The sequence below is a fragment of the Caloenas nicobarica genome, chromosome 1 (assembly GCF_036013445.1).
Source record: "Caloenas nicobarica isolate bCalNic1 chromosome 1, bCalNic1.hap1, whole genome shotgun sequence".
NCBI lineage: Eukaryota > Metazoa > Chordata > Aves > Columbiformes > Columbidae > Caloenas > Caloenas nicobarica.
The window spans coordinates 115,329,266-115,342,287 of record NC_088245.1 but is presented as its reverse complement, the minus strand read 5'-3'; the positions used below and the strand labels follow the sequence as shown (position 1 = coordinate 115,342,287).

At 34.8% G+C, this 13,022-nt stretch overlaps 1 protein-coding gene across 1 annotated transcript in view; it reads left to right on the top strand.

Annotated features, from left to right (window-relative positions):
• The window catches only part of CFAP47 (cilia and flagella associated protein 47), a 311,215-nt gene that overhangs the window by 103,767 nt on the left and 194,426 nt on the right, over nt 1-13,022 (top strand). The window contains exons 38-40 of the mRNA XM_065651976.1: nt 4,284-4,434; nt 5,331-5,419; nt 8,036-8,122. Coding sequence (XP_065508048.1) covers nt 4,284-4,434; nt 5,331-5,419; nt 8,036-8,122 — 327 coding nt within the window. The remainder of the gene's footprint in view (nt 1-4,283; nt 4,435-5,330; nt 5,420-8,035; nt 8,123-13,022) is intronic.

Below are 13,022 nucleotides of genomic sequence, written 5' to 3'. Positions count from 1 at the left end.
TGTGGTGGGTCCATTATGGAGCCAACTGGAACTGTCTGTGTCCTGCACAGGGTCTGTTCTCACAGAGGCTACCCCTGCACCCCGCTGCTACCAAAACTTTGACACCTACACCCAATATCTGTCAAGAATGAATATTTTATGTCAATTGGTCAAAAAGAAACTGGCTTTAATCCTAAGCAACTGAACATTTGGGAAATCTTCCGAAGACTATATTGTCATTCTGCTCTGGCTTTTGGGATGCATCACAACATTCTCAGTGTAGCTGAGTGTCAGATCTTGCATATAATGCAATTAATCTTTGATCTGAGATTCCCATTCTACCGGGCACTGCAATCTGCCATATAGACTTGCAGTTCACAACAGTAAGAGCATAAAGGTTTCTAAGCTGTCTTATGTGGTGTAGACATACCTATAAATTACTCAGTCTGGGTATCTTAACAAGGGGAATGATGAGGATGACTTAATCAATATTTATAAGTACCTTCCTAGGAAAGGGGGCTATTTGACTGCAAACGATATATAACAAAACTTTTTATAAGAACAGCAGCATGAAGCTGGAGTTGTACAAATTCAACCTGGAAGTAGCAAAGTTGATTGGCTATTGAGGGGAAGAAACTCCATCTGAATGATAAATTCTTTAACTATAGGGGTTTTGCAAATCAAAAAACACTGGAAATAGCACAGGAAGTGACCTCAGAAAGCTATTTATTCAGCCTTCTGCCTCAGATAATACAGGGTGCTTTCTCAGAAAAATGCTTCTGCCAATTGGTAGTTATCAGAAGCAACTGAAGGATGATTGGGTTGCAGATAGCGGCCTGCGATGTATAACTACTTTGAATTGTGTTATCTAATGATATCTGTTGGCCCTAAACTCTGCAACTTTGATCTCTCCAAACAACTTTTAATCTTTCTTTTCATGCACTGAAGTATAGCAAATAAAGGAGAATTGGATTGCGTGCTGTTTTGAAAGATGGTACACACTGAGCTGATAAAGAAATTAAGAATCTTAGACCCCTGCACCAACTAAAGTGGTTATGGACAGAGGTAGTTATAATAATATAAGAATGAACAATATAATATAACGATTCCATGAGCTAAATTTTCCCTCAGTTTACATTGACCACAACAGAGATGAATTGAGAAAAAAACCTTTGTGTTTTCCCTGAATGCTGGCTTTGCCACAGAAGGCAACAGTTGACAATTCAAATCAGATTTCTCTGCTGTTGCATGAACCAGAGGGCAAAGATCAGGCAGAATGTTCCATATGCTCCATTTCTCTGTCATTCCTATTTGTGACAAGAGTAGAGTAGAATCCTTAAAACTTGATCTGCAAAGTGACTTTGGGAGTGGATGTCTCAGGCAGTCCCAGGATACATTTTCCAGGATGTTTTGAATGGCAGGGTGACTTAGGAGCCTCAGACTCTTCGGAGATTAGCAGCTCTTCACTGTCAAAAATGGTAATGTCTGGGGACTCTGCAGCAGGAACATGAAAGCTGTAAGAGCCAAGTTTTCAGAACTTCCAGGATTTCATAATCAATTCTCAGAACTGAGATCGTGAGACTTTTGGTGTTAGGGAGAATTCTGGGCAATACCGTACTCATATACTAGGATAACTAGGTGTTAAGCCTAGAGATCATGTTGGGTTAATTCTACCATCTACAGTCATCCTTTCTGCAGTTTGGTGAGCTTTTTTTTTCAATTTTGCTATATCCTTTTTGAGGTAAAGAAGTGTAAACCGTAATTAAGTTTTGAGCCCTATGGATGTGATCTAGTGGCCTAATGGTGATCTATGTTGTCTGTTCCTTTTCTAATTATGCTTAACACTTAATTTGCTTTATTGTATGTTTCCCATCACTGTGCTGATATTTTAATGAGACCATTGCAAATCCCGAGTTCTCGATGGTGAGTTATAATGGCTTGGAGATCACAATATTATGTAAACACAGAACTGCTTTCCCTGTATGTATCTCTTTACATCTAAGTACACTGAATTTTCTTGTCATTTTGTTGTCTTGTAAGGTCCTACAATCTTTGCACTGTCAATCTTTGTCCTCACAACCTGGAGCAACTTAGAACTTCAGTAAACTTCCTTACTTCCCAGTTGTCACAGACCCTTGAGGACTTGATTAATGGCCTTCCTACTTAGTAAGAAGCGTTAGTTCCTACATCATTTCTTTGCTTCTTTCCTTCCTTCTCTCTATGCTTCCTTCCTGTCTGATAGTTTCATTGTAAGTCTATAGAAAGGGACTTTGTTAGAAATAGAAGAATTAAATCACCCTCAATCATGTTCTTGTTGAACTCCTTTATTGAATTCCCATAAGTTTATAAGGCAGGACTACATTTTAAAGATGTTGACTCTTGCCAGTAAGATCACATTTATGAAGATCTTGTTTATAGTAGGTATCATTTATACATATCCTATTCTTTTATTCTTTATGATTGTTTCTACTACAATGCAGGTATAGATTTGAGGCTTAAAGGTCTGTTATTCTTCTGATCTTCCCTATTTTTTTTAAGATATTGGATGTTCTATTTATCACCTTCCAGTTCTTCCATCCCAAGATAGTTTTTAAGTACGAATGCACGCTCGCTCTCTCTCCTTTTTTTTTTTTTTTTTTTGTTTTGTTTTTCACCTGGTCCATCATAAGAATTTGGTAAAGGATCTCCCAGAAAGTTTCCTTGAGAAAAGCTTTCATCCAGGGACAAATCCCTTCACTACTCCCATCAACATAATTTTATAGAACTTCTGCCATCATTTTGATTGTTCAACTTATGTGAAGAGATGTTTGCATTGAGTTAACTTGAAAAAGTAGCTCTTATTATGAAACTTGTGAACCAAATGTAAAATAACATGATTCCCTTGAAGACATGGTATGCTGATTGCTATTACAATTCCTTTACTTAAGCACTTACTTGTGTAAGTATATATACAGACAAAACATAATATTTCACTTACCACTGTTAGTTGATTGCCTCTTGCTTTAGAATTCCCAGTTGGCAGAAGACGAAGAAGTCGCACACGATTTCCCTCTGCCCTCTATTTTAATTATTTTTTTTTGTCAAGCTGCAGAGTTACTGTTAATTGTTTAATGGGGAAAGCTGATTTGGGTTCAGGAGAGGCTTCCTTTTGACTTTAGCATCTGCTGTCTCTTCCAGAAAGACAACTAACAAACTTGCATTTTTAAAAATACAAACTTTTCTTATATTTTTAAGAATTGATTTGAAGTATTATTTATGTAATATCAGCTTGACTAAATTAAGAAATTTCAAGATTTTGCTATAGGTTATTTTCTTTCTGTCATCTCTTTCCTACAGTTTGTTGGGGGGTAAATTTTAAATTGTCTTTTGACTACATAGAATGGCATTGCAATGAAAGTATAAACCAGTCAGTTGGCTTGCAATGTATTTTGAGATAATCTACTTGCAACTCCAAAAATATAGGTATTTTTCTGTTTAGAGAAAGCTCTCTCTGCTCTTGTCTTAAGTGTAGAAAGGCAGAATACATTTAGATTCTATCCTACACACGGTAATTTTTCTGACATTCATGCCATCTTAAGACATTAATCTCAAAATGAGAGCGTGATTTTGAGAGCTTCAAAGAGAGAGCTTCATCAACTAAATTTTTTTTATTGATCTCGCTTAATTGCAGGACTAATGGAAATAAAGTCTAAACTTAACTTTTACCTATTCTAAACTCTCATTCCGTGTGGTCGCCTTTTCTCTAGTTTCCTGTCAGAGACTTGAGCTGTTGCTTGTATGAGAACTTTGTTTTTTCCACCTCTTAGTTACTGAACTTTACTAATTATTCTGAAAGGTTTTTTTTTTTCTAATTTCTTTGTCAATATTCAGTAAGTATTTGATTAAGACCATCCAGATATGCCTCACAACATGCATAACAGGATGTCTGTTTAACTCACAAAAAACTATTCAAATATAGGAGAATAAAGTAAATCAGTTGTTAACTTAGAGTAATAATACAAGGAAGGAGAATTTCCTGTGCTAGTGTGTGTGGGAAGAAAAATTAAGCTACATGCTGAGGTCATAAAAAGAAATAAGTACTCAATATTGTTCTTTTTCTATCTATATAGTTCTTTTATTAGAATGTTTTATGGTGCTCTTAGGCAGAATATTGAACTCCAAAAAAGTAATTCAGAATAAATAAATGACTTTTCTAGACCCCTTGCCTTACAAAGTGTGTAAAGCACGCTCCTGAAATGACATTTCTGAGTCAGAATTTTATGCCTAACTATTTGAACTATTATTATTGTTATTATTTTGCCCAGGAGACAAACAAGTATAAATGTGGAGTTCACTAGTCGTTTTCTGCGCCCTGCTGAAGCCGTGTTGCTGCTGATCTCAAAGAGTGTGGGTGGAATAGGTGGTGCCACACTGACCTTCTCTCTGAAATCTGAAGTCAAACATATTGAGCCTGCTGTAAGTTTATGTGTGTATGATTAATATTGTCACAAAATTATTCATCTGTATGCTGTATCAAACAAAAGTGAACTGAGGTAAGAATGAAAACGTGAGTTACTGTCAGCATTAGCCTTTGAACGATGAATTTTCAGATTTCCAATATTAGCCTATGTATTAATACATACAGAAAAAAGCATAGAGGAATATCTAAGATGCATAAGAATATAAATCACACTTAGATCCTGAAAAAAATTTAAAACTTTTACACTGATTGCTCTGAAAATAAATCTGGAGCTCTCTCAGCATATGGATGCTTTTGGAAATTCCATTGTGGAGGTGTTGGTATACTCCTTTGGCCTAATGATTTCAGTTATTAGATATAGATGGACAGCAAACTTTTGTTAGATATTGCTAGGTTTATTGGTGCTGTTTATCATAAGACATTCTTTAGATTTAAGATGTGTCCCAGAAATAGTCAGTGCAGAATTAAGCATGTGTTCCATCATTTGTTATCAAACATTCATTGAGCAGATCTGGATAGATTCTCTTCTGAACTTAGATGGTGTTTATGCAATTATCTTTTTTTTTTTTTTTTTTCTCCCATGAGTCTCTTAATACCATAGCCATCAATAATGATGAAGGCAAAAAGATAGTTTGATTCTTGGCCCTGTGCTGTCATTTTGAAGAGCATCTAAAATATGGTGAAGTTTAACGTATGTTTTAAAAGAAATATGCTTTAACTGTTCTTCATTGGCAACGAAGACTAGCATTTAAATTACATTAATTTTGTAGTCACCAGTGGTCAAATACATGGTTCTATTCTTCTTTCAAATATTTCCCATTTGTTTATGTATTATACATGAACGTTGTTTTGCAACTTTTTCATATTGATGTAAATTTTTGCTTTTTTTTAGGATATATTAAAATGCAAATCACCATGTTATGAACTGAAGAAAGTTATCTTAAATGTTACTAATCCCTTCAGAAATGAGGGCATATTCAGGTAGATAATGCTTTAAAGACAACTCTATAATGATCATGCTGTTTTATCAACTCTTCCATAATTTTCTCCTTGTCCTTAAAAATGTAAAACCTTGAGGTTAAATTATAGGGATTTACATTACCAAAATTGTTACAAGCACTGTGAAGTGGAAGATATCATAATGAATAAAGATAAATAAGCCTTAATTGAAATCCATCTCAGTGTAAGCAATAAAGCTAGAGTTTTAATCAAATGGAGTTCATGAACCTTGCTTGTATTTTTGTATTTGGCTGAGGTCCAGCAGAATTCCAAAAAGAAACAAACCATGTTAATTAATAGTTGGTTATTTTTTCCCCAATCTGTTTTATCTTGCTGTTTAAATTATTAAGCAAGCAAGCAAAAAAAACAAAACCAAAACAAAAATCAAAACCATGCTTTTGCCTTGGGGCTCATGCCACTATCAGTTAATCTAATTTTTCATTTGTATTCATCATAGATATAACAACTGCAGAGTTAACTGTTGCTTTCCTTAATAAAAGAGTGCTGTGCCCCTTCAAAATCTATTTATGTGATCTCACTCCACATTTTGTCGTTAGCCTACAGAGCTAAACATTGGTTCATGTCATTAATTTATTTACCAGAACCATTTTTCCATAACGTTTTTATGTTGTTTTACTGTTCTGTGTAATATACGCGTTGCATAGGCTGCAAATTAAATTTCTCTTTCATCCACAGAATAGGTTTGGTATAGACACCTGTAACAAGACTGTTTTAACTGCTCCAGCAGTGTGCTCTGGCATAAGCCTCCTATGTGGGAATCATATGAGTTGATTTAGCTTCTGTCTTTTTTTAAAGTCCTTGAGGTGGTCAGTGAGACTGCCTGTAATCAGTTCTGTGATGTGGATAACTCTCTTGGAAATAATAGATTAAAGGTGATGAAGTACTTGCGTTTTATATGTGTATCACTCAAAAGATACTTGACAACTTCTTGAAGTAATGATCAATTTGGGCAACATATGAACCAGTAATCTAAAATAAAAGATACTTTATATCGTGTTTGCAGTGTTTTGAACTATCTAATGATCTATCAGGGGGTGCATTGCTTAGTTGCAAATAACACTAGGAAATGTGCTTGTGATATCAAGGAAGCACCTGTTTTTCAGAAAACTGGGCTGAAAATCCTAAAACTCAGTATATAATGTGTTGCAATTTAAGAAAAGGACAAATTAAAAATATGAGTGCCTCTTTGACCTCCTGTCAAATATACAGCAAAAGTCAGTTCCAAAAGCTGTAAATTCTGCACCTGAAACTATTCCTTGCCTAGCATTTGGCTGTTCATTATATGTTACCCATTCTATCAACTAAATGATGTTTTTTTTTTCAGTTCTTATCTTTTTATATTTATGCAGATATGTATTTTAAAGATTACTGAATGCTTGTACTTCATTAAAATATTACTTCAATATGTTTAAAATTATCCATTTCTTTGTGAAGTATTGGAGCTATTTCTCTCCCAAGAATAGGAAAGTATTTCTATAGTATAAGATTCTATAGTTAGTAGTGGTCGTTATTATAATTTTTTTAATGGCAGATTACATGCTTGGGCAGAGAATCAGCTAATGCTGGTTTAAATGATTGTTACTCTATCAAAAAGTTTGAATTGAGATCCACAGCTAGTGCTAAGCTAGTTGACATTGGCTTCTGTATTTTTACTATGTACTCTGTAATCTTCCTTTTGTTTTTACTGTCTGTGAGTGCAGAGAAAATGCAGAAGTCTGGTTTGAAATGAATTGATTATGTGTGTTGGTGCCGTGTAACACAAATTTTATAATGATACCTAAAACTAATTCTTGAGTAATGACTAGCAGTAGGTCAATATATTAGCCAATACCTAGAATGAAAATAATGTGTGCACAATGTAATGTACATAAGAAACAGAAGATCAGAATCTTTTAGGAAAAACTGAAGTAAAGCACTTGGTTCTGGTTTGTCAGGGAAATTAGAATTTGCTCTGTCTTAATAGATTCATTATTTACAAAAGCAAAATGAAATTACCTGAGCATTTTTCTTCAAATGTAGATGACTCATTTATTCAATCATTTAATTTAGTACAGATCATAGTATAAATCACATTTCAGAAAAATATATCAAATTAAAGTCTCTATAAATATACATATAATTTGTCTTAATATTGAAATGGGCATTATTTTTCTCATTTTAATTTTTTCGTTATATTTTAAATTTTTGAAAACAAAAATGAAAATTGATCTGCATGTCATGACATGCCTGTAGACCCTCCCTATGATTGCAAATCAACCCATGGTATTGATGAGGTACTTTATTTCCCATTAACCGTTGAATAAGTGTCTCAGGATTTTGTATGCTTACATGAGCTTTAAAAATTACATTGCTGAAATTGTGCAAAATGTTTTAAGTTATTAAATAATTAATAAATTATTAAATAAATAGTTTAAAAAAAAATTTTAGATCTTTTTTAGAGTTCTTTTAAAGTATCCACAATTGAAAATAATACTCCTCTTTAACAAGCCTTCATTTAAAATTTAGAATAAACTAAATTTTGTCTTCATTCTGCAAGTTAAAAATTATGATTGATTATGTGTACTTGCTGTACTCCAGGGTCATTTTACTGGAATCCACAAGTTACTTAATGCAGCCAGAGCAAGTCTATCAAGCCAGGCAAGTAAAGCAAGAGCAAACGTTCAGGTGAGTTTTAAATGGCAATTGCTAATTATAATATACTGAATTATACAATTCTATTACTATTACATGTTTATGTACAACTGTGTGTGTGCCTATTGTAAAGAATTATATGTAAATATAATAAAATTATGTAACATTTTAAAAAGACTTTGCAGATAACTTAAATAGTGGAGAAAAGATTAATGTGGCATAAAAGATAATGGGTGTAATATACCATTTGAAAAAAGTGTTAGAGCAACCAGCATTTAAAGGTGAACTATTGAAGCTGGGATAGGGCCAACCAGGGTGACTTAGGTGACTGAAATGCTGAGTACTAGTTTTTGTTCACTAAAACAGGATTAGTTCTGATTCTTGAAATGAAGAAGATAGATATATTTGAACGAGCAACACTAAGGTCAAGTTTTTATTTATAAATAGGCAGTCTATGGAATTCTGATTGTGCTGAAGTGTAAAACATTACAGCTTCAGTTGGCTCCTGGAGATGCAAAAACAGAATAAGAGGTTATTAATGGCAATATATTGATATAAATTACTATCATTTTGTGTCTAAACATTATTGCTTGACTAACCATGAGCAGATTTTCTAACACAGAAAATTGGAAGGAGAAAGAGAATTCAAAATAAGCATGATAAAGATAATAAAATGGCAAAGAACAAGAATGAGAGAGTAATTGGAATGGGAGTCATGGACAGATATAAACAAAGATCTATGTTTAAGACTTAAAGTCTTAAAGAAGGTATTTCTGCCTTCACTGTCTGATTGTTAGACAGTGAGATAAATCCCAATAAACTCAGATGAACAGGCAGAAAACTTTGAGGCCATTGAAGAGGCGAGATGTAAATCAGAATCACTGATAGTCAAGGTTAAAGGCGAAAGATAGAATCAAAAAAGTTTGAGAACTAATTTTGTGACCCTCTCTAGAAGTGGCCCAGTGTAGAGAAAGAACTACCACAAATATCTGAAATAATTTTTGGAACTTGCCAGATATTAAAAATTGCACTGTTTTAATAATTGGCAGTTTAATAAATCTACTTTTTTCAGCCATAGACTAGAAGTGTTAATTCTGTCTTTTTGATGTTAGATTTTACATTCACATATTGAGCAGTTTATAAAGGTCCATTTCTCTAGTCTTCTGTCACTTCACCCATGTTTTAAAATTATTTATTCATAGAGCAGTATTTATAAACATCAGTTGGAATAGGATAGTAGCTAAAAAAAAACCCCAACAAAAGTAACAAGTCAGCTTCACAGGAAAGCTAATCCAAGTGTAACCAATCAGGTTTCTTCTCATAGAGGTGATATCTATCTTTGAAAATACACTGTCAACAGCCCTTTCACAATACATGTGAAAAATACTCCAGCCTAGAAATACTATCAAGAAAGAATACTATAGGCACCAGAACACTATTACGCAGACACTTTAGGTGGATGCATTCAATATCAGTCTGTTCCTCATTTGTGTTCTGTGGACTGCACTGATTGCCACTGTCTTGTGTGCACTTACAGCTAACCTCCACTTCGGTACGTGTGCTACAATAGCTGAACCTCCAGTGGTTAATGATCGTTGGTTCTGAAATGTTCAGCCAGCATCAGCACAATGATTTTTGTACAAAACCTGCAAGTATGTTTAGCAAGGCCTGTACTGTGTCCAGCTCTTGAGCCCTCAGTACAGAAAAGACATGGACCTGTTGGAGAGGGGCCAGAGGAGGCCACCAAGATGTTCAGAGGGCTGGAACAGCTCTGCTGTGAGAACAGGCTGAGAGAGTTGGGGGCACCTTATTGTGGCCTTTCAGTACTTAAAAGGGGCCTATAAGAAAGATAGGGACAGACTTTTTAGCAGGGCATGTTAGGAGAGGAGAAGGGATAATGGTTTTAAACTAGAAGAGTGGAGAATCAGGTTAGACATGAGGAAGAAATTTTTTACAATGAGGGTGGTGAGACACTGGCACAGGGTACCCAGAGACGTGGTAGATACCCCATCCTGGAGACATTCAAGGCCAGGCTGGACGGGGCTCTGAGCAACCAGATCTAGTTGAAGATGTCCCTGCTCATTGCAGGGGGGTTGGACTAGATGACCTTTGAAGGTCCCTTCCAGCCCAAATCATTCCATGATTCTATGCCTATTTCATGTAATGCATGTTAGAAAAAAAGAGTGTGTAAACACCAGTGACTCTGATAAGATCTCCAAACCCTCAGCCTACTAAACAAATGTTGGCTTGATTTGATAGGGCATTGCTTCTGTTCATATTTTTTGCTAAAATGTTATTTGGTCTTTTCAAAATGTGATGCTCTAAAGAGTCAATATTAATATTTTATACGCTGATGGGAGACATAGATAACATTTAGAACTCAAATGCCATTACCATATGCCAGAGTAAAGTCTTCATCTTTAATTTAAGCAAGAGAAGAAAGAACCTGGAAAACTGTATAACTCTTATTAAAAATTCTCTTAGGACAAAACAGTGATTTTTCTAAAACTACTATCTAAGGCCTCTTACAAAGGAAGAAAAAATAAGAGAGCTACTATGGTAAATTCATCCATGTCTACAGATTTTACTAGTATATTGTACTTAGAGGTATCAGAAGCTGTTGAAATAGAAAAGTATTTTTCATCATGGTCAAATTTCAGCTTAATTTATCCTAGCAAATAAATCAGTCTAAAAAGGCTAATTTTAGTCAGACATGCAGGCCTCACTCTTACTGATTTGAGGGTATCTTAATTCTTTAGAAATCTCCAGTATTTATTTGCTATAATTTTAGATATTTCTGTTATCTGTGATAATAGGAGCCACTTAAGTACTCTTTTTAGGAAGATATTTTAATTGAATGGAATATAACAAACTTCTGAAACTTGTGTTAAAAAGTTAGTATGTGTACAATTCATAACTGAGTAAGAAGATCCTGCCTGAAATAATTTTTATTTTTTGGATAAATCTGAAAAATGCCTTCTACAAAATGGGAGCCCATTGCTCTAAGTGCTCCATAAACATAAAGCTACTGTACGATCACTGCTTACACTCTTAAGTAATTGTGTCTACATGATTGATGTCATTTACATGCTTCAATCCTAATAATTTAATAATCTGTGCAAATCCAAATGGGCCTCTCAGTCTCATAGTTCCTTCTGTGTCCTCATACTATGCCCCCAGATGTGTCAGACACACCACTTTAAACCTCCTTGTACCAGGCTTTACCTAGCAGGTGACCCTCTTACTGCTCACTTTTCCCCTCTGGTAGTATCACAGGCACCCAAAGCAGTGTCATTTATACCAAAGAGGAGACCAACTCGAGTGGTTGTGGCATGGGCTCATCACACTGTGACTGGAAAGATATCCCAATCTGAAACTGGAGCCCAGATAAACTATATCCTTACTGAGACACAGTGCTGGCTAAGCTAAAAATATCTAACAGTGGCCCATGTCAGAGGCAAGGTGTCGTTCAGTGGTTGCAGACAAGGCCTCTTTATTCACAGGGAGCTGAATGATGGTTGGTGAGAAGGGTAGTGTTTTTCCTTTCATCCAGTTGGCATAGTTTTTCTTTTAAATACACTGTGATACATGTGCCTCGATTTTTTTCAAGTTATGGACTTTTCTATGCATTTCTGAGCTGTTGACACTTCAGTTATTATCCTTGGCCCACATCTGTGTGCCAGCATGGTCTACTCTCTGTGGGAGAAGGAGAACGAGGTGGAGACATGCACGCCACATGACCTAGGTACTCTAATATAAAAACACCCATAAGCAGTTTTCAAGCATGGTATTTTGACTGCTGTCCATTAAAAAAAAAAAAAAAGTATTGAATGACAGTAAAAGTTCAAGGTCACATTTACTAGCTAACTTTTCCTTTATAGATTTCCTTCTGTAAAACTAGGAAGCGGTAAAGGTATAGTAATGATTCACTAAGAGTCCTATTTGAAGACCATGACTAAGCAGTTTAGTGTATGCATGAGTCATAAGGATGGCTCATGATTGCACAGATTGATTTGCAAAAAAGGTTGTGAATGAGGATAAATATTTTTGCATTGAGAAAAGCTCATTCTAAAGCAAAAAAGGAACCACTAATTAATGAATTTCAAGTAAAGCTTTGCAGAATATTGCATATAGTTTCTTAATGTTAATTTATCTTTTCACCAGAGATATGACAAGTTCCAAATATTTTTGATTTTCTGAATTTTGTTGTTACACTTTTTGCTCTAAGCAGTTTCATGTGCCAAGGAGTTACATTAAACAGAGTACCTGTATTTACTTACTAATAAGATAAATAAAAAAATGAAGATCTAAAATAATCCTTTGTGTCTCTGTGTAATATATGTTATGAGATACAGCATTAATACCTGTTGTTTCAGAAAATATTGTTTAGATACATACTATCAGGAGTCATCACAAATATCTTAGATGTGAGTTTTGTGTCCAAATATTTCAGTATTTTGATTGCATTAGTAAGCAGTTCCTTGTATCCTTTCTCTAATAAAATGTTTACTTGCTTCTGTCTTCTGACATTCATTGATGAAGTTGCTGCTATGTAGACTTAAGATTTCCCCACGGTGCCTGGCACTTTTTAGTTTTGTTTTTGCCTCGGTAACCTGTAAAATATGGAACTGGAAGGAACTAAAAAGTTAATCTAGTAAATTCTGCTCCAAATACAGAAAGTAAAGTAGTTTTCCTTTTCTGAGAATTTGTTGGATAGAAAACAGAGTTATTGGCTTGTTTAGACTCTGGACTGAAGAGTAAAGGCGCACAGTTGCACATGTATGACAACACGATGATGTATGCAGACTACGTTGACAGCACGGGTGATTTTGCTTTTGATCTTGATTTTTGGCATAGCTGATAACATGGCAAAAACAGTCTCTTTGTGGTGCTATGTAAGAACAGGTAACTGGCAACTCAGAGGCGATAGCTA